Below are 23,497 nucleotides of genomic sequence, written 5' to 3'. Positions count from 1 at the left end.
TAATTTTCTTTGTATGGATCCTAGGCCCTATATGCTTTATAATACAATACATCCGATACAATAATTAAAAATCCTATTTTCATTACATGTACTATCACGCATTAACCATCCCATTCAGTATAAATACAATGTTTTACATTTTTAAATCTTCATATTTGATTATAGCACACGTCATAAGAAATGTAAACAGAGACTCAAGAATTTCTCACTATCTCACGAATTATATATATGTCTACTTCTATGATCGACTTTACCCTAGCTCTTACTATTAATAATTAGCCATGTAGATTATTTACCTACTTAATATCAAACAGAAAATTATTTTTCATGCGTGCGATGATTTTACTACTTATACCGTATCATATTATTGAGACATGACTGTATCTTTAAAACGGGCCAGAGTACAACGTAAAACTTCATTCATTGCATTGGGTAAAAAAAACACAAATATCATGGTATAAAACGCTTCTTTAATACCAACATATCATAACTTTTCAACACAATTTACATACTTATGTATACCCATGTTTACTCCCTCCTTCTTCATTTCATCTGATGACGACACTGTACTTAGTTATTAGAGAAGATTCTCTTGTTTTTTTTTATATGAGCTCTCGGCTCCTAAATGTCGTTCAAATCTTATAACAATACTTTTGTAGATATACCGGTGGTGTGTCGATCTAGAGGAAGATTTCCAAAAAATATAAGGGATAAGGGGCACTTAGTACGTACATTCTTCGGCCTTGATAATCATAATGTCTTTAAAAAAGATGGTTGTGAACCTTTCTATCATTGATATATATATATTATCATTCCATTTTTTTTTTTTATGTCTCCATCTTCTACACAAATTAATGAATGAAAAAAATAATCACAATTCATGTAAATAACTTTGACGGATCAGATAGGAGTTCGTACTTTCTAGAATAGTTTGTCGGCATTTTGTCATGCAAAAATCTTCGACACATTGTCGACTTCTGTCATGATTCAACTATAAAGAGGTAGATAGAGATAGCAAATAGCAATATACTTGTCAATAATTATATAGGAGGCCAGACAGAAGTCAGCAAGAAGTGCTAGTCAAACTTCTATTTCGCTCTCTTTCGCTGATTATTTTTAAGTGAATTGGAATATCAGCTCTAAAACAGTATTGATAGTTTAAGAATATCGTTGCGTTGAAAAAATGTCACACTATACTACATGTATACATACCCCATGAGTACGATCTTATGTATTATGTTACCACACAATGAATGCTTGTGGTCTGTAATGGACCTGTTATATATAGGTAGACCTAATCATGTCCCTTTATTCATAGCTATAATGACAGTTTAATGTGAAAGTCGATGTAGGACTGACTCTCTGAAGCACTAAACGCTGCATCAGAAGTTTTCTTACCTTAAAAAATCGAACCCATGGCATCTCATCGATTCCGACTGAGCTATCCCACTGCCACAAGAAGACAGTGTGAGATGGAAGTATAAACTCTTACACCGTTAGGGGCTATAGGATATATTTTCAGCGGAATGCCATTGCAAATCTTGTAGCTAACAATAGTACGACCCTGAAAAAGTAATTTACCACGAGTTATCGAATAACCCAAAGAGCCCAATTTCACACAGACATAAGTTCGGCGTCCCAGTTATTTGATTCGTACGGAGCCCCTTAGGCGCAATTTTCCGTACTTTTATAAAATAATTCGTTTAAACGAAATAAGTTATTCATTAAACGAAGTAACTAATTCGTTTAAACGAAATAACGTCATGTATTTCATTATTGGTTTCATTTAAACCAATTACTTATTTCGCTTAAACGTAATAATTGAATAATCGAATAACTTAATGTAGACAAGCTTGTCTCCAGACTACTTTTACAACATACAACAATGCTACATTATTTCGTTTAAACGAATTATTTGATAAAAGTACGGAAAATTGCGCCTTAGTTGCTCCGTAGATTCGGCCTGTAAAAAAGATTTTAAATTAACCCTTTACAAACCAATCAGATAATTCTCGTAGGCTACTTGTACAGGATTTGATTGTATCTAATTTTGTGAAAATATTCGTTTAAGAATACATAGATTTTACTGTTTTCTTGGGCATCAAATACTGTGGAAATTACTTCAAGTCAGTCGGTTGGTTGGCATTTAACAGTTAACTTCCACTTTCGTCAGAAGCTGGATTGGTTTGGTTGAGTTCATTTGATGGTTGAAAAATCGTTTAATCTAGTAGGGGGGGAACTCGACTCTTGGTAGTTTGGTGTAACTCAAGACCGTAGCTAGACTTGATTGTTGGGGGAAGGGGAGTAATTTATTTGTCATTTATGTATATCTTGATGATATGGGTCGGCCGTAAGAATTAATTTTTTTTGCTTACTCGACCTTCATCTTTCCAAAACTTGTTATGATCTTGTGGTCTAGCGTATAAAAATCGATTGGTATACCGGACGTTCCTATAACGTTTAATTAGATATCACTATTGTAGTTAATGAAATCGTAGTATACAGATAGAGCTCTTCATACAGTGAGGTGGTTTCAGTCATTTTTTGCCAGTGCCAGCGTCATAGAAGACAGGTGGTTTATAACGCCAGGATTCCTGATAATTGTCTGAGATAGTTCTGTGATAAAATAGGCTTGTAAATTTATTGGGTGATGATTGAGAGTTAAGAAGTCTAAAATGGTAAGTCTTTCTTTTATTTCCTGTTATATTTGTTTTTAAAATCTCTTGAATGGACAACCATAATTTTGTTATTCAAATTTTTAAAAATGATTGTTTCATAACTGATCAAGTTGTATGATAGCCGTGAATCATGTGTCTTGAGCGATGCTATTGTCGTTGGATTCTAGCACGACAAATCCAGTCATACCCGTTCTTCAGACGGTACTTTCAGGGTCAAACAGAAAATGTCCCTTTTTTATGAGAGTACCTCCGATCTATTTTTAGATTGCTAGTTTTAGAGAAATTTCACCATGACAAAGACCATTTGGAACAAGACTAGCCTTATTAAGTTGTTTACCTAGTATAAAAATGGTTCTTTCTTTCCATCTTCTGTATTGCTTTCTATGCATTTCGTCACTTGAGTTTATCTTATTGGCGAAACAGGGATCTGGATCCGAAATTAAAGGCCCAAGTTTATCATTAGGTTTGATTAGCTATGGACAAATATATGTAGTCTACCCAGCTGTAAATGGGTACAGATAATCTGCGAAAGACCAATGCCAAGGACCTGCAGCAGGATCCTCTTGAACCTTAGTTGCTATTCTTGTAAAAAAGAGGTATTTTTTCATTGCCGTGTCATAGTATCAATGAACAATGTGAGTGAGGATCAGTTCAGTTTTTCCGTAATGGAAATCAGTTAAGAATCCATTGATGGCTATTGGTTGGACCTACATCTGCTTGACGTATGGTATATTGGTTATGGGGACATCATCGTCAGGTGTTAAGGAAATATGATTAATTCTACCTCGATAACGGCACCAAACACAGTAATTCTTAATATTCAATAATGTTTTTTTTAGCTTCAAGCCGGTGTATGGAACCATAATAGTCTGGGTGTATATAACCATAATAGGTCGGTGTATATAACCATAATAGGCCGGGTTATGGAACCGTAATAGACCGGGTGTATATAACCATAATAGACCGGTGTATATGGCCATAATAGGCCTGGTGTAATTTTGTAACATGTAACCAAGAAAATGAGATTCCAACACTCTAACAGACTAAGATAATAGATGCTGTGAATCGTAGCTTCATAGGTACCACTGGTCATCGTATTGTTGGTCTTTATCCACTCAGACTGAGTGACCAACCACAACAACTTTCACTTTATGAAGTTAATCATAACATCGATAAAAACCATTACAAACTTAATCCCATGGGTCAAAAACCTCTAGTCATACAGCAATACATTAAAACCTCTGAAGCTGATAAGGTTTCTAATCTATCTTTCCATACGAAAGAAGTCCTCCCATGAGGGATTAGATGTTGAATTTGATTTGTTTGGTCATAATATAATTCATAATGTTCTTCTTAGACCATAGAAAGACATTTGAATTAACTATATAATATAGTAAAAACATCATTAGATTGTCTTGTTTTCGCTCGCAGCCACTTTGTGACAATTAGTTCGAATAACAGCCTCTGCTCTTCGTCTAAGGGGTGCATAAAAGGCTCAGACATTATCAACGCAAGCTACAAATTGTGGAAATAAGAATTGAAGCAGTGTGAACACATCGCACGGCTAAATGTTGAGCCAAGATATATCAAGCCTTCTGAGATAGAAAGCCTTCAACAGGGAGACCATAAAAAAATATCAGACGAAAAAGTCATATTAATTTATAAGGTTTTGATCATGAAAAAATGTATCCAGTCAGCAAACCCGAAGCATCGAACATAATGTTTATAACTACCAGTTTTATAATATGCTGTAAGCGCTGCCTTCCTGTTTTTTATTTTGTAAATGCAGTTGGTTGACTTCCTGTAATGTCTATATGAACTTATTACTTCTATGATATGTAATGTCTATATGAACTTATGACTATAATATATATTGTCTGTATGTATTAGGTGACGTCTACCTGTATTGTTAACATCCACTTGGTGACATCAACCTGTATTCTTAACATATACTTGGTGATGTCTACTTGCATTTTTAACGTGTACTTGGTGATTTTTACCTGCATTCGTTAGGTGCGCATGGTGTGTTGTTAATGTGCTGTATTATTAACATCCACTAGGTGAGACCACTTGGTGACGTCTTCCTGCAATGTTAACACCCACTTGGTGACGTCTACCTGTAATGCTAACACCCAATAGATGGCGTCTACCTGTAATGTATTTACGTCCACTAGGTGATGTCTACCTGTGATGTTAACGTCCACTAGGTGATGTCTACCTGTAATGTTAACATCCACGAGGTGACGTTTGACTGTAATGTTAACATCTACGATGTGACGTTTGACTGTAATGTTAACATCCACTTGGTGACATCAACCTGTAATGTTAACATCCACTTGGTGACATCAACCTGTAATGTTAACATCCACTTGGTGACATCAACTTGTAATGTAAACATCCACTTGATTATATCAACCTGTAATGTTAATATCCACTTGGTGACATCAACCTGTAATGTTAACATCCACTCGGTGATGTCTAGTTGTATTTTTCTAAATACTCTCTAGAAATACTATTAATAACTTGACAGAGAATCGGCTTATTACGTTGGAGCCACGGGACGTCATTTTTTAGTTTACTTAATTAATCCTGTTCGATGTAATACGCTCAATTATAAAATCATAATATATTCTCCATCCTTTGATAATATTATATAATAATATAATAACCAATTACTGAAAAACCAAAGAGAAAATTTGTTGAAATAATTAGGAGTTAAATGCAAGTAACGTTTTTAATTTGTAAGATAATAACAAAATCAGTAAAAAAGATAAAAAAGAAATTGTAGAATTCCCATTTAATAGACTCTTTAGCACTAATTTAATGCCAGTAAACTCAAACATGTTCGCATGTAACCCTGAGAAATTAGAAATTTAATGATCATAATAACAGCTTATTGACAAAACATTCGATCGAGAAGACGCCCTAATCATAATGTTGTTTCAGTATGCGAATTCAACTATCTGCACCAATTTCTGTGCATATTGAGAATAGTCAAACCTCATCACAGAAACACATTTCATCATCATAGTAGTGAAGCATCATCAGAAATACTCTACGTCATGGCAGCCATCAATCTGCCATCAATCCTGGACTTAAACAGCATGATTGTGCAGACAGTCCAATATAGGTAACAATTATCACATTCATACGTATACTCAAGCTGTTCGTATCTACATCTACCACAGTCTGCAACAAATAACAAGAAGTGGTCTTTATAAAACTAGGCCAATATCATCTCAGATATGCATATAGTTCAATTTAAAATATGGATGTGTGAAATGGACAAGCTGACGTCTTGAAGATCACGAAACGTCTAAACCTGCCGAAATCCCATCCAAATTTTATATTTGTCGGGCTAACAGAATCCATGGCATATATTCTTTTTGATGCTTTTACAAAACACTAGCATTTAGATAACCTTTTGGTAACTTTGAGTTCTCTGATGCCAAAATCTTTTAATTTCTGTACGTCAAATTTCTATCATAAAGACATTGGTAATTTTGTCAAAATGATCACTAGCAGAGGGACAGATGTGCCTGTTCTGATGGGTTGATTTGAGTCTTGAATATATGTAAATAGTCTTTATAGGCTACTAGAAATGTAGGAAAATCACACAATTCCTTCAAAAATATTTCTAACTAAATATTTATTTTCTTATTTCTAAAGGTGTCTTTTCTATAGGCCTATATGGTAGTGTATCAAGAAACTTTTAAACGTGAATAATTCTGGACACACTTGGATCATAATCTGTGAACACTATTACTGATTGGCATGCTAAAAAAATTCCCGTTTCTGAGACTAAGGTCAAATCAATGGCGCTTCTGTCCCTTTAAATATTAGGGTGTCTTTAATGTATATTGTTATTGAGAACAATTAACGACTCTAATTATTGTTTATAGAAAAACGTGGTAAGTGATTTTGTAAAGAAATTTCCACTTAACACTTTGTGCCCTGTAAGTTGTTAAGCCAGATATTTTAATTATTTTCTCTCACTCCATTAATGTGATATAATTTAAAAATGAAATGGAATTTTACGTATGACTTTTCTGTATCCGATTTGGCAAATGAAGACGGGCAACACCATGCAATGTACCATAAGGGAAATTTATCCAAACAGCGGAATTTAACAACTCATTAACAGTATGTCGCATAGATTGTCCCTTACAAACGACTAGCCGCTTTTTTCTGACCTGTATTTTTGACAGGGAAGCCGGATTGAAAAAGTCGATGGCATTATCTCGACATATGCCAGGATGGAACCCTGCAGAAGTGTATATGTGCTCGGAGGGGACAATTTGTAGTATGATAACAGATCTGTCTTGCGCTTTATTATTTATAGCGTCCCATTCCTGAAAACGTAATATGATTATGGTACAGTTTAAAAGCTCGTCACTGAGAAGAATTTTAAAATCTTTGCAATCTTTTAAGTAATTGCCTGGTATCAATCAACACAAGACAAACTAAGAAATCAAAATAGTCTTTAGAGGGAAGACCAGAAAAATATAATTAGGTTGAACGATTTTCATCTCTCAAGGGGGATAACTTGTATCTGATATACTTTACAGTGAAAGTAGGTCACAGTCACAATTTTCGACTTTCTAATGAAATCTTACTTTGAGATCAAATTTAACAAAGATTAACCGAAGAAAAATCTACCCAGGTTATCTGGGCCACCTGGATTTTGTTCCATTCTAGGCCTGTACATTAGCAGCCCCTTCGTCAGGAATGAATTGGTTGTGGGGCTCAAATTTAAAGCATTAAAGGCCCAGAGAACTCATTTCTGACAATTTTGAGGTGCCAAAAATGTATCAAAATCTAATTTTTTTTATTTTTTGAGACACTGTATTTTTTTTATCTTGTACAAAGATACTGTAAATTAATGAATCAATATAGATCTGTTGAACTGAAGAAGGTTTTGCTGGGGCTTAATACTCACTTGCTGGGGCCCAGCCCCCACCCTAACGACGGGGCTGTACATTAGGCAAAACTAACCCCTCTCTTACCCAAATTTAATGATCGAATTGTAAAGCCCAGAGTCATCAGAGCTTAAATTTAAACTAAGAATTGAGCAATACCTTCTATAAAATGGCCAAATACAACTTGAAGCATTAAAAGCAAATTCTCTTTTTGTAAGTCAAAGGTTATTGGCATATGTTTTGCAACATTCCCATGTCTCGCTCGAAGTCTGTTGTTTCAAATAAAATCCTCGAAATAGCAGTAGCTATCGATGTTAGCATTTGGCTGGAAACCCTTCTCAAGGCTAAACTTGTGTTTACATCCCTTACACACTGCTCTTTAACTCAAGGCGGAAATGTCAACGGATATAGATGTCTTAGAAGTCACTGATTCTGTTAAATGACACATCATTAATGTGAACATAGATCAAAACCTGCTCATTGAACAGCCAGATCCATTGTCTGATAATAATTTTAACGAGAAAGAAAGTAGTCATTGATTAGCCGATACTCTCCTAATTGATAATGATGATGTTTTGATTTTTAACAGATATCAATTTAAGTGACAAATTTTTCATCATCCGGAAATAACTTAAAAAAAGGAGGGGGGAGGGGCTAGCGGTTCCTTCTCAGAGAGAGCCAAGACGTCCTGCTATCAAACTTATTTTGTTTGCATTGCTCTGCTGAACCTAGAGACCAAGGTAAAAATGAAAGTTAACTGACATGACGGTTATTTTGGTCAGTTTTTAGTCTAGCATTTATTTATTAGATCCAAGATCTAAATACAAAAATAGTATAAACTCATTCATTTTGTATACAAAGATAAATTGTTATTTTCCTTTGTTACATGATTTGGTTTTGATTTATGAGAAAATTGTAATTCTTATCAACAGCTGTGTCTTATTTATTGATATGTTCACTGAAACACTTCTTTCAATTTTTTTTAGAAAAATACAAGAATAGTACAGAAAATACATTATAGCCTTGTTAAAATAGATTGCTAAAAATAAAGGACGAACTTTAAGGACGAAGAGAAAGGGGGACATTATGTTGTAAATAAAGGGGGCACATTATGAAGTGGGAACATTATGTAGTAAAGAAAGGGGGAACATTATGTAGTAAAGAAAGGGGAACGTTATGTTATATAGTAGAGAAAGGGGGAACGTTATATAGTAAAGAAAGGGGAACGTTATGTAAAGTAAATCTTTAAAAAATCATTCATATCAACGTCTGATCAGTAACTTAGTAGTCGATACTAAAGATGAATATCAGTCCATAAGAAATAAAAATTTGCGAACTTTTGATAACATCAAATATAAGTTGAGAAAGTTTATTTTTTATCAAAATCTAGAACGTCAGCTGCCAGTATTTTTAAACTATTTAGTAAGGTAGGCCTAAACTATATATCTATTGGAACTTAAAGAGAGTGTCGAACCACTAATACCACCACTACCTTAGAGCAAGAACCTCGGGCTTTTTAGCTTTTAAGAATCGAAGTCTACTTATTACACATGTCGGTACATGTATCATGTGGTATTAACAATATCAGTTACCACTATATTAATCGCAAACCGCGAGTGTCCAACCAGAAAAGGGTCTGCCGTGAAAGTAATGTTGGCGCTCTGCAACATATCACGGTTATGAATAGCAGACATTGTTCACCGCAAGACTTCCTATATTGTTACGTGATTCTGGTAATTTAAATATCAGTAGCTGACCGTTCGGAACTACAACTGTTTGTAAACAAAAACTTAGTAAGATGATAATATTAGGTATCATTGGTGAACCAATAGTCAAAATATAGCATTGAATATATGACATAGTGTCAGTAGCACCTTCCAAAGGCTCTAAAGTAAGGACTATATTCAGTTCTCACTTGACAAATCACTGCTAAATATCGGAAGTAGAGTTTCATCTAAAACGAAACAGCGATTATCACTATTCATTGCCGAGGTAGATTCAGCATTACGGAAACTGTCGAGGATTGCCAAATGATCCAACAACTGTAATTAACTTTTTTTTTTAGCTATAAAGCCTTGTAAGCCCACTAATTATACACATGTCAGTACATGTACCATTTGCTGTTTACAGAATCAATTAGTGAATGTCCGAAATTAATTGTAAACCTTGTATGTTTTATAAGCTTATGAAGGATTACTTCCCACTCTTCCTTGTATCGCCGAGCCAATGAATCTACTAAGGTCAACAACACTTCTCACTCGCACTGCGAGTTGTCTTTGAAAGTTGTTTAGAATCCGATAAAAAGTTGTCCGAGTTGTCTTTGAAAGTTGGTCCGAGCCTTATAAATATAATGGCCCAAGTTGTCTTTGAAAAAAAAATATCCTTGGTCCGATGGGTCGAGTTGTCCGACTTCCATCGAAACTCAGTCAGGTTTTTATACGCCCACATCTCTCTATATTGCCCTTGCCCCAAAATCTTGAATACGCTTTCTTAGTTCTCAACCGATTTTGATGAAACTTAAAATGAATGTTTCGTTTTTACCATCCGCATGCCGTGAAGGGCGTATATGGCTGTGGTCCACTATCTTTATATCTTTCATTGAATTCACGACTGTTGTCTTTATCATTTTGCCCGTTACACCCACTTCAATAATTGATTGACAGTTGCCCGTTACAACTGACCCGACTCAGATACTTGATTAACTGACAGGACGCATGTTTTGATTAAATTTCCGTCAGTTTAAATCAAACTAATCTGGCCATAGATCCCTGTATTACTGGCTTTAAGAAGGTGGTATGGACTTCATTCATTAACGGAAAACCAATCCATGTAGTATCTTAATTTAATCAAATTGCTGGTCGGCTTAAGAAGAGCTCATGAGCTGCCCGAGCCATGGATTAATTATAACAAGCTGGATATTAATTTAACGAGATCGGAAGTTAAAGCAGAGTATGAAGCAGAGGTTTTAAGAATGGCTAACCTATTCGAATCAGAACTTTTTATTCTCAAACAATTACAATTACATTGTATTTCACTCTACGTTTCTGCACTGGGATAATGAAGGCAATCAATCAACGCCATGCAATGTACAATGATGGTAATTTTGTCAGAATAGCGGCATTAGGTTCTCCCTTTCAACTTCCAACTGTCGACGGATTTAAAAAAAACTTTCATAAAGAGTAACTGCTAGCAACTGGATGATCTGAGATTTCTATAGCTCAAGTTGACGACAGGATCCTACTTTTTCTAGATGGTAAACAACCAGAAACTGATGGCTGTTGTGGTCCTCGGTACGCCGAACTTGACTAAATCTAAAGATTTATAAGACTTTTCCAGTTGCCTACCGCTGATGGCAGTCTTTGAAGATCCGATGGTGTCGCTGCCAAAATCTTTTAGGGGCAATATCGATCAGAGCCCTACTTTAATTGCCGAAATTTGTAAAAATATTTAAATATTTGTAACAGATATTGATTCCAATTAACATGTGTACATTGGAAACAATTATGAACTGAAAAAAAAAATATTCAGTGCGCTTCAATAGATAAAATCTTAAGTGTATATTACGATCAAAGCCAATATTTTCAAACAAAGATTATGTATGTATTCCTAATAGGCGAAAACAATCGATACTATATGTTTTAAATGCTCTAGGGCTTTTAAACTAAAATCAGTGGAAAACACACTAAATGAGGTATGGAAATAACTATTTACTGATGAACGAATACACTAAAAATGAATTGTTTTGTCAATAGAATAATTCTGGTATAAATATAGTTTGACTAAAATATAGGTCTTTTCTTCTGTTTATGTTCATGGTTATAGAAGGGAGAGTCAAAAGAAAAGAATACAAGTGGTTGTTAAAAACACACTTAAATGTTTCAAATCAAGCAATGATCCGAACAATGATATTTTTTTCAGTTAACTAAGCTATTCTTTATTGTTTTCTTCAATGCCACCATTAATGGGATATAAACGTAATTATCTGATATCTTTCTCTTTGCTTCTTATTTGTGAATGATGTCTGTGGTTCCTGTAATTATGAAAATATTGACCCAATCGTAAAAACCATTCAAGCCAAATGAATTAAACCTTGGTGACGTCATTATCCGACCTCTTTTACGTAACGTTACTTAAAATCAGGTAGTGGCGGTTGCTCAATGAGTTAAACGCTTGCTCGCTAACCTAAAGGTCCAGGGTTCTATCCCCACATTTGTCGAGATAATCTCTTTCAACCCGGTTTCCCCCTGTAAAATCATTTGGATGGGACAATAAACCGAGGCACCGTGTGCTACAGGCTGTGCACGTTAAAGATCCCTTGACAGTTGAAAATCGAAATAGCAGGCTAATTTCGCTGTTCTTGCAAAATTTCCCTCGTTGCACTGTTGGCTTAGATCGTCTGCATTAGTACACATGGTGCATAAGAGTAGCACGCAAAATTCATTTCATTTTCCCTACAAAGAATCGTGCTTTATATTATGGGTTAAATTCTGGTCAACAAACAAAAGTGAAGGTTAACAGTGGATATCCAAGAAGTCTGTCTTTCCGAAAATGTTTTCGTTGAGCATTTGATTGGTTAAAAATTAAGTGATTTAGAACTCATGGGACATGTTAATATCTTTAGATCATGGATGTCAAGTGGAGTCATCTTCAGCACAAACACGAAGCAAAACATAATAGATCTGTACTTTTTCAGGTTAAAAATAGAGTAGACTGTTGACGAAGTTTCTAAAGCTGTCTGGAATATTATCGATTTGATTTTATACAATCACTCAATTAAATGACCGAAAACTGCCATTAAAATTTATATTTTTGTCTCTATTATGAAAAAAATCGTGTTTAGAAATTGAAGCCGATAATCTAATTCAAATTGAAAGAGTATAAAAGATAAAAGCATCTCATTTGTTACAAGGATAACAATTTAGGCTCTATAAGAATTCTTGGCTAAATTGCTTATCAACAGCTTTTCCCAGCAATATCTGTACCCACGTACAACCGTGTCGGACCAATTGAAAGAGTGAAGAATGGTAGATAAAAGCATCTCATTTTATATGGACAACAACTTAGACTCTATAAGGATTCTTGGTTAAATTGCTTATCAATAACCTTTTCCAGTAATATCCGTACCCATATAAAATTGGTTCGATCGGGAAAATACGGAAACATGTAAGGTCATACTCCGCTCCGACCGAGAAAAAGTTCAAGAACACCATTTCATTGTTTTTTTGTATAAACAATATTTATTTACATAATAGGATTAGGGAACAGGCTTACGCCTATAGTACCCTCTCCATTTCATTGTTCGACTTATGCCTAATAATGGCGACAAAATACAAATGATATAACCAACTGAGCTTACAAATTGCCCTATCTTTGGTCCATCTGATGTCGTAAACTCTCTGATTGGCTTACCAATTTAAATCGTAGCCTTTACTGCAATGTGCTGGGACATCACGTTCCAATTCATTTATAGTTGTCAAAAGACTGCGACTGTAGAACGCTCGGATGGGACAAGAAACCAAATCCCCGTGTGCTACAGGCTGTGCACGTTTAAGACAGTTGGAAATCGAAAAAGAGTAGGCTAATACCACTGACTTCTCATTGTTCACCGCATGGAGTTGTCCGTCTGCATTAGCTCAGTTAGATGCAAAAGAATAGGACGTTAAACTCCATCTATTTCATATCATTTTGCGACTGTTGCAGAACTATGAAAGATGGATAAATTTGTATCAGATTACATGTCACAATTTAATTAAATTGACTGTAAATGTTGTATATTATATTTCATCTTTAGGACTGACGCACGATATAGAGAATTTATTAATCCGATTAAATAACATACGAGACAGCTGAAATTTCACAATAGATTTCAAAATTAATTTACGTAATACAAAAGATTTTACTTCAAATAATCAACGAATAAACAAAAATAGTTATGTAGACTCCCGAAAGAGATGTGTGTAGACTAACCCCCCCTTGGCTCCGCCACTGCACTAGAGTAGACACGCCTTTCTCTCCTGCAACATCAGTCATAGTAGGTGGATTTTGGACTTGGGAGTCCCAACTCTTTCCTCGCCGTCACCGAGGTACATTCCTATGTGCAAAAACAAAATATACAAATAAACAGCATTAGCCATGTGGACTCTCCAACTGGAATGCCAAGTTGACAACCTAGTCGCACAGTGGCATCAGAGTAGATATGCCTGTCTCGGCGTTAACACGTACCACAATACGTGTAATAATCATAACAGGTAGTTTCTAAAACGATCAGAAACAATTTTGATCCTAACTCTTTCCCCCGCTGTCGCCGTTTGAGAATACTTCACTCGTCACAATAAAATGTTTAAATATGTTTTGCCTAATTTCAGTATGGCCAAATCCACATTGTTATTCGACAAATGGTTATTGCAAAATTTGGACAGGAGATGTGGGAAACGATATTGTAAGTGTGACTTGTTGTTGGTGTTGCTTTTGTTGTTGTTGTTATTGCCAGATGTTGTTGTTGTAATTGTCATTGTTGTAAAATTAGTAGTTGTGTTTATTATGTGTTATTCTTGTTGCAATAATCGCTGTTGTTATTGTTTTTATCCTTGTTATCATCCTAGCTATTGTTATTTTGGTTGTTGTTATTGGTGTCATTATTATTGTTATTATGGTTGTCACTGTTATTTGTGTCTGTAGTCCTTGTTATTGTTACTATGGTTGCTGTTGTTATTGTTAATACGTCTGATACTGTTTGATGTTTTTGTTATAGATGCTCTCATTATTGTTATCACTGTATCTGTTAGTTGTTTTAGATGTTGCTAGAATTTTGTTATGATATATTACTATAGTTGTCAATTATTTTAAACTGTCCAATATGTTGCTAAGTATCCGGAAAATTGCTATATTAAAAATGTTAAATAGGATAAATTAAAATGATAGTTCTTGATGCAACTGAACTATTGAGCTAGTTATTTTTTGTGTATTTTCAGGAAGAAGTCAGAGTTGGACGACAGGAAACATTTTTTGGTATTTTCACAATATGATGACAATTTGTGGTATAAGGTTGTTCAAAGTGTTTCCCAATGTACAGGTACACCTTACATTTCTATATTAAAGATGCTAGGCCTACGAGGATTTGGATGTCTGTGTTCAATTTTACGTCCTTCTTTTTTTATCATCAACGGGCAAATGAAAACTTACAATACCCTGCAGTATGCAATGGGCATAATTTTGTGGTACAGTGGTATTAGCCTTTTCTTTTTTTTGCAAATGTATATTATGCACACAGATTTTAAGCTCAAACTTTTATTCTCAAAGTTGACGAGCAATCTCCTGACAACGAAAGCATTGGAAGCATTGGAAGCATTGTAGAGAAAACTTTTATGTTTATTGGAGGCTTTGATAGCATTTATCGCTGCAATTTTCATTCAGACACCTGCTCTTGCGATTCCGCCTAAACTAAGCGTTTAATGACGTCACTCAATTTGAATAGTGCAAATCGATGCTATCTAAAATTTACTAATCTTCTTTATAATCCCTTTTATGACAGAACAGAAAAAAGGTATATATAAAATAATTAAAATAATGAAGGTCATTTTTCTTCCAATTTCCAGATTTATCAGTGAATACAGTTCTAGAGATATTTGGTGATTATTTTATAATGTATGCCATGAGACATGGATATGATAAAATGTTAAAGACACTTGGAAGTGATATGTGGCATTTTATACAGAATTTAGACAGTCTCCATTCTCTTTTGGCTTTAAGTTATAAAAATATTATTCCCCCTTCATTTAGGTGTGTACATTAATTCTGTTTTTCATATTATCAAGATCGTGCGTTAAGGCGATAACTTGTGTTACAAGTCGCGTGCGTGAAACATCTGGCGTAGCACGATGGGATGGAATAATTCCAAATGAGCCGTGTGGTTTCCATTGACGTGAGTCGAGTCGAGGTCTGATGCTCGAGAACAGATCTGATGCTTTCATGGCAAAGCCGTAGTGGGTACCACATTTCAAATATTTTCAAACATGGTACCACATTTCAATTGATATCAATTATGGTTCCAAATTTATAGTATTTTCAAACATGATACCACAATTTAAAAATGTTCAAACATGGTACTGCATTCAAAAAATGATACCAAAATCAGAACGTTTGCAAACATCTTACCTCATTTCAATTACAACTATCTGGATTTTCGTTAAACCGAACGATTTTATCGGGAACGGGAATGTGCGGATAAACGAGGCTCCACTGTACATTGTAATTTCAATGTTTTTTTTTACGTTACGTGGAAGAATTGTTGGTTGTGGGTTTCAATTTCGGTCGTCGTGTGAAATTCCGATTACCTTGAATAAGTCATCTTCACTGATTATTCCAGTTAGCTATAGTTATAACAAAGTTGAAATCATCTTTTCATCAATGGAGAAACTCTAAAATAAAGACTACGAGTAATACTTTTTTTGAAATAGGATTTGGTATTTGGTTCAATTACAATAGAATAAAAATATAACTGAAATCCAATTTATCTTAAATTGACGTTTCAGATGTGAGCATTGTGATAATGGTGATTTATTACTACATTACTATTCCACCAGGAAGCATCTTTATCCACTTGTCATAGGTAGGTATTGCTTCAATTTCTACACAATGTACTGAAAGGGGTTGCAAATAGGTTTTCTAACAAAAATTATGTGTATCGGGAAAAATTTACTTTATCACAGAAGGCCCTTCGCGATTAGTGAATTAGTGATTAGTCATTAACCGGAAACACTGATTTGTATAGTGCAAATTGATGTTATCACTGTCCCCGATACACTTTAGTAAAACAAAAATTAGTAAACATCTTTACAATCTCTTAAATACAGATAATAAAAAATGAATGTCCATCATTTTATTTAATTCCATTTTTCAAAGTTTAATCGTGAAAAGAGTAGGTGGTATTTAGAAAGTTGAAGGTCATTTGTTCACAATTATGTACATTCACTACCCACTGACTCTGAGAAAAAGGTTCTGGTTGGATATTTATAATTTCTTAAAAATAACAAAACGTGTAACTCCATTGATTCATAATTAGTGATAAAGCTGAAATTCAGTTATGCGTAACACTTTTCTATTGTCAGTTCTATGGCGTTAACAAGCTGTAATGATGCCATTATCGGTAATGACTGCGAGTGTTGATAACTACCCACAGGTAACGAAGGTCTAAACTTCCACGATATGTGTTTTTTGAATCGTAAGGAACCAGGCGTCTTATTTTTACTTTGAAAAGTGATACTCTTGTAAAAGTTCAGATCTATGGCCAGTATGGCAAATTGTGGAGACAATACTCGTGCACCCATGTGTTTAAAATGATTGTCTTTACTTTGTGTTTTCATGCTGAGCATAATTGAGACTAAAACAAATCTGTCACTATTAGTTAACTTCCTGCTTACAATTTCAAATTGTATAACTGTACCTTGTAGCATATTTAATGATTTATATATGAATAATTACACCATGTTTTGTATAGATTTATTATAACTGTCATAATATATTTTTTACTTGTCATTCCCGATTGTCATAAGATCAAAGCACGTTTATAAATGCAGATTTTGTGTCGATTGATAAAAACCCAATAATTCGTGTTTTTATGACATTTATTTCCTATTACATGATTTTAAGGACTGATAATTTCTATTGAATTGATTTACAATAATTGTACCTTTTTCTGACGTGAACACTGTATTATGGCAAATCAATTTGCGAACTGTGATTGACTCTAATTTTCTTTGGTGGTTGTCGAATTGAACTTGTATCAAATTTACAAATTTATTATCGACTAAAATTAACAAGCAAAAGATAAAATCTAAATGAAGTCAAATTTAACTTTATTTTTCGGAACTTTGATGTTAATGTTATGGCCACTCATAGTTTCCGTTTGTACTTTCCGATTTCCTGTTAAAGGTGTAAATTCTCAATTTTCTTAATTGTAAGGAGACGGAGTATTTTGTTATTCTTTACGACATAGTGTCCTAATTTGATTACACGTATTTTGATTCGTAGTCACTTTGGTGGATATCCAATCTATTAATTAAAATTATACTTTAATTTCGGTTCGTTATTATTTTATTTTATTGTTCGGACTCTATAGTAATAGAGATTTATACCAATATCGTGAGCGGGTAACGCTATGGGCTATTTATAGCAATCAAACACGTGGCTACTCCCCTGCCAATCAGAATCCCTTTTACAAATGAGTATCAGTAGTCTCTACTTTGGGTTTCGCTATCCCTATCTATTAGACACTGATGACGCGCTGTGATCGGATGGAACGGTACACGGTGTTGGTATAGCTAGGTAACTATGGAGTCCGACAAATAAAATAATAAAAAAAAAACGAAACGAAATTATAATCTAATTTTAATTACATTGGCGTATATGAGATAAGGAAATGAACCTATTTGACTATTTAGATTTAAATAGGATTAGATTTAAAAAATAACACAAAGATATTTATTTTGTCTACAACAATGAAGATTTTGCATTGATTTAAGGAAGTCAAATATATAGTTTGTACAGCCATACATAATCTTTTTTTTTCTTTTTACAATATAAACCAAGCTGCGATGATTAATCTTGTGTGGACATACAAAATGTGTATTGGCAATTGAATGATAATCTACTTCTAGGGAAATTTGTTTTAGATACTTTGATTGCTGTGTCATTTCAATACTCCGTTCATCAAGGCCACCTATTGTTGTTTTTGTAAATAAAAGAAGTATTTTATTTTCGCAAAGTTTACGAGGTTGTTTTTCCGTTGAAAATGGAGATTGAAAAGCAGTGTGTTTTGTTATAGATCTAATTTAGAAAATAGCCTCGCTTTATTCATAGTATCCAGATTCAGGGTTTTGACCATGGTCTTAATAACCAAACTAAAGGAAAAATGACGAATGGGGGCGTGGTTTGGACACGATTCCCTTTATTGTACATGCATGCATTATTTTATCTACAAAATGCATCTTTGCAGTTATACACACCCAACCTCCTCCGAAAAAAACCCTTTTAAGTGTGCTCTATAGGTATGAGCACTCGAACTCGGTCCATCTGATCATTTGTTTAGCGAAACCAGTAGCGAAGCCATCGCAGCGGTCTTTCTAGCGATGGTCAGTGAAGGTGGAAACCATTATCTACAAAGACAATTGTCTCACAAATCACAATGTTTCATCGAGTGATTTAAAGGGCATTGTTTTTTATGATGTCCAAATTCAAATCTGCATACAGTTATTTTGCATCTTGTAGCCAAATCAGTTGGTTACAGAATGCTTTGGAGAGTGCTTAACCTTTTCAATAGAGAATACTTGCATCTAATGTTTTTCTGACTATTTTTAAGGTCTGATCCGCGCTGTTGGAAGAGATATATTTAAACAAAGGGTTGAGATAACAGTCCAAGATAACACATCAGAAAACATAGCTGGTAAAATTCAAACACATGTAACGTTTAAGGTATGTATGATATGAACTTAACTCTATTGATGTCATTAACGTGAATCTTTTAAGTGGAAATGATTCGCTGTAACCACAATCACACAAAGTCATTCATATGAAAAAGGCTTACTCGAGTTCGTCCTTGCCTTAAAGCACAAACATTGAATTGAAGCCCTATCTTTTGGTTTTAGATTTTGAAAAGGTTTTCAGATGGTGTTAATTCTAAACACAACGTTTCCTGAGACATGAATGAACGTTGTTCATTTTAGACGTACATCATTAACGCAGAATTATTCTCATTGACGACATTCACACGAATGCCATTTACATAAATTGTACCTAAGCAACGTGGATCGCAAAAATGTGATTCACGTGGAATTATACACACAACTGTCTTTGGGTGTGGGCACACGAACAGTCTTTGTCGCCGATTTTTGTCACCGACGCAAATCATAATGTGTTCCCGCTAATCCACGACAAGCATATCATGTTGCCGACATAATTTGTTTGACTAGTTTGAGATTTGTCGCCGATTGTTCTATTGTCTGCAAGACAGAACGTAACAATCCAATCAGATTATTTTCCTTTCAATTGCATGATCCGCACGTAAAAACGAGATTTTTTGTCTCCTCGTGTTCCCGCATCCGGTCGGTGAAACTCTTAAGAAGACTAGTGCACATGGACCAAGACCGTTCGTGTGCCCGCAGCCTAATGAAATATACCCGCGATCTAATGAAAGACATCAAAGTGTTTGTTCACGTGGACATTTTAAATACAACGAAATTGTTTGAACTCAGTTAAATTACAAATGAAGAAATGAAGCAGTACATGGCTTTGTCTGTTATTGATCATTCGCTTCAGGATACCACACCAAAGAATGGTAATGGTTCATTAGGAGTCTATTTCATGGTTCTTAATCCATAATAAAATTTACTTTAGAAATGATTGCCACATGAATTTGTTTTTCTTTTGATTTGTTTTTTGGTTCAAATGATTATGGTCATACGGTAGCTCATAAAGGACTAGTTTGATATTTTAAGATATTATTTTATTCTTTTAAACAGAAAGAATAAAAGAACTTAAATCATGATTCAAAAACAACAGAATGATAGATCTAATTCATATAACACTTACAAGTATGATTGATAAATTTTTATTTTTTTAAATATTTCCTAAACGAGCTACCGTATGGTCCAGTTGCAAATTCTTTGTTTTAAATATTTTTGTTCTTTCTTTGGTTACATGTCATTTCATAGCAACACTTATATATTTCCTGATTACTGTCACATTATATTACTTTGTCATGATCTTTATCGATATTTCAGGTTAAATTGTTTAAAAGTGAAAATGGCGCAGATGATCGACTTTGTGCTGATGAAAATGCATCAACGACTTCTGAAACATCCAATACAACAATATTTGACATGTGCCCGATGAAAATGACTTCACCGGCGCCTTTTCAGCTCTCAACTCAACAATTCTGTACAATGTTTCCATATCATTTTATCTTCGACAAACGAATGATTATCAAACAGAGTGGTTATCAAATTCAGAAGTTATCGCCCTTGTTCAGAAACCCTCCCGTGAGTGTGTCCGAAGTTTTTCAAGCCGTCCATCCGAAAACAACTCTTACCATAGACAATATTCGTAAATTTATCAACTCTGTGTTCTTTATATCAGTTCGAAAAGAAAACGATTGGAACAGAATAATGAGAGATAAAGAGGTTACGTTGAAAGGTATGTATACACTCTATCTAATCCAAATTTCGTTTCGTTAATATCTTTCTCTCCATTGTAATCTAAGGAAATTCTCCCGCCAATCAGAATCACTTTTACAAGCGAATATCGACAGTCTAATAATCGAATCACAATTCATAGTCCATATTTAGACACGGATTCTGTATGACAACTTATAAAAATCCCCACTTATTTATCTAATAAAAGTTATCGTCAAGTATCGATACAAGACGTTACGATACGATACGCGTATCGTGGCTTGTCGTATCGCGATATATTGAGTTGCTACCAAATCAATTTCATAAAACAAGGACTTCTACGTCACGCCCACCTTTCGGCAAAATGTAATAATAAGAATAATTGAAGAAATATCAGAAAACCATAAAAAAGGTCATGTTAGCTACTGGTCAATGCCTATGAAATGGTGTGATATTTCGAAGAAATTTTTTAAAAACAGAATAGAAAGGAAACCTTAAAATCGATCAATCTTCTTTTCCAATTTGACAGAAAGTTAAAAATCGCGTGAGAAGGAAATCTCTGAGAAAACTAGACTTTAAAGTGATACAGTCCTTTAAACTTCCGTAGTTCAAGCTTGAAGAGATTTCGGATAAGTTTGAAATTGAAGATTTTTCGTTAACTGATTTATTGTCATTGATCAAGTAATGCAGTCCTCTAAATCATCGATTTTTTTCATACAAAATCCATATATTATTATTTGGCTAATTGAAGAGAAATTTCCGACAATTTCCAAGATGGTCAACAGTTCATTGCTAGTTATTGCCCTTGAATTCAATAGATTAAGTTCTAAATATTCGCTTGGTCTGTGGATAGAACCAAACCAAAATAGACGACTACAAGACCCACAGAGTCAAACTTTCTCAGATGTGAAGGGTGTTCGCGAATGTTTTCTAGCCTTGTATTTGTATCGAAATCACACTAATGGAATATATCGCTTAAAGTACAGCTAATTCGATGACATAATGGCTTCAAGTAAGGCTTCTATTTTTCAGGTCAAATGATCTGGTTAAAGGAAACAGAACATATGGTATTTATGGGTTCTTTACGGATTACTAGTTTGAATGATTTAGTTGATATGAACGTATTCATATCTGATATACCACTGTATGACGTCACACGGGAATTAATTCTGTTATATGAACAGAGAAAAGCCGAGATAGACTTTGCGTAAGTTAATAAAAAATTATGTTATCCAAATCCTCACAAATACTGACCCAATTAACAGCTAGATTATTGTTATGAAATAAGTTCATTGCAATCTCGATTATCACAGCTTGGTCGGAGATAATTATTTGATAAGTGTACAGCAGGATTTGGTCCAATTTTATTTTTATCTACCAGCTGACTTCTATAATCTGCAACACAGTCATGATAATCTGGTTTATAATTAAATCGGTTTACACAACAATGCGTGGCGCTGTCTGCTTTCATCGGTTCATCATCCATGGCTAATTCTCGCTAAGTATAAGCATGTTGGTTCGTAGTGGCGTTTCCACTTCCAATTCTTTTTTATCATTTTACATAGTGAAAGAGTGTACCCCTTGTGGCTCCTACTCGGCCCCCTCATCTAATGTTTCCTAGAAACGCCACTGTTGATTCGATGTCAAAGTCTCGAAAACTCGGATAAAGTCATGAAATTTAACAGTCGCGTGCTCTGTTATATGTTTCGTGAGGATTGAAACTCCGGTTCGTGCAAATACGGTTGGATACGATCCTAAACCTAATTCCTAACCCCTGAACCGTATGACGATGGGAATAAGATGGTGATGAATTTTCTGAGTGGTTTTCCGTGGAAGTTCCGCTTGCGCCATGAAAGTTACTAGAAATGCCGAATGGAGCGGATCGAGTTTATGCTTTGACATTTTCAATAGGACGTGGTATTTATCTTTCTATAGTGATATTTATTATTAAATTAATTACAAATACAATTATAACTGAAAAAAATAATAATTGACACGTATCGCGATATTGGCGTATCATATTATTAATCTTGTTCAAAAGATTGATTACTCTTTCAAAATCTCTTCGCTGATCCAATATGTCTTTCTGCGTATGGCTAACATTCAAATTCCCGACTAGATTCAATAAATTGGAATCAATCGCTTCATACCTTTACTCTATTCATTTACCGATTACAAACATATTACAGTGTCTCATACCCTGCCCCCTCTCCAGCCCTACCCCAACAGCTCTCCTCACCTCATCACTTCGAAAGGTTATCATTCTGCGAACCAAATAGCTCTATAACGGACACGGTTTGTAGATTAAGGGTTGCATGTAAGATAATCACACTATTGATTGTAGGCATGTTTCATGCAGAGAACGAGATGTAATTTCATTACTACATTGTGTCATTTTTATATTTTTTCTTTTATGTCTGGAAACAAAGCGTTTTGAAATATAATTGCATTTTATCTAACATTTCATGCTTTTTTGAGATCAATATTATTTTTTTTTAGAAATAAATTAGATGAAACAACTGCAGAGCTAAAGAAAACTTCAAGAGCTTTAGAAATAGAAAAAAAGAAAACCGAAATGTTGTTAGGTCAAATGCTACCTCAGAACGTTGCTCTTCAACTTAAAGACGGAAAACAAGTAGAGGCTGGTAATGATATGTTTTATTGTCTTGTAAAGTGATTTGATTGTCTTCGGCGATTAGTATTATGGCCGTATCCTTCCCGAGTACTAAATATC

General features: G+C 34.5%; 1 protein-coding gene across 1 annotated transcript in view; it reads left to right on the top strand.

Annotated features, from left to right (window-relative positions):
* Positions 1 to 13,959: 13,959 nt before the first annotated feature.
* LOTGIDRAFT_119983 (hypothetical protein) overlaps positions 13,960 to 23,497 on the top strand; it is a gene marked incomplete at both ends in the record, with an annotated part of 11,682 nt that continues 2,144 nt past the window's right edge. The window contains 9 exons of the mRNA XM_009058074.1: positions 13,960 to 14,036; positions 14,569 to 14,669; positions 15,193 to 15,376; positions 16,129 to 16,205; positions 18,954 to 19,070; positions 19,722 to 19,807; positions 20,374 to 20,785; positions 21,796 to 21,970; positions 23,263 to 23,431. Of these exons, the coding sequence (XP_009056322.1) occupies positions 13,960 to 14,036; positions 14,569 to 14,669; positions 15,193 to 15,376; positions 16,129 to 16,205; positions 18,954 to 19,070; positions 19,722 to 19,807; positions 20,374 to 20,785; positions 21,796 to 21,970; positions 23,263 to 23,431 (1,398 nt within the window). The remainder of the gene's footprint in view (positions 14,037 to 14,568; positions 14,670 to 15,192; positions 15,377 to 16,128; positions 16,206 to 18,953; positions 19,071 to 19,721; positions 19,808 to 20,373; positions 20,786 to 21,795; positions 21,971 to 23,262; positions 23,432 to 23,497) is intronic.

The sequence above is a fragment of the Lottia gigantea genome, assembly GCF_000327385.1.
Source record: "Lottia gigantea unplaced genomic scaffold LOTGIsca_32, whole genome shotgun sequence".
NCBI lineage: Eukaryota > Metazoa > Mollusca > Gastropoda > Lottiidae > Lottia > Lottia gigantea.
Note: the sequence above shows the minus strand (reverse complement) of the source record. Positions and strands in the feature narration are given on the sequence as shown.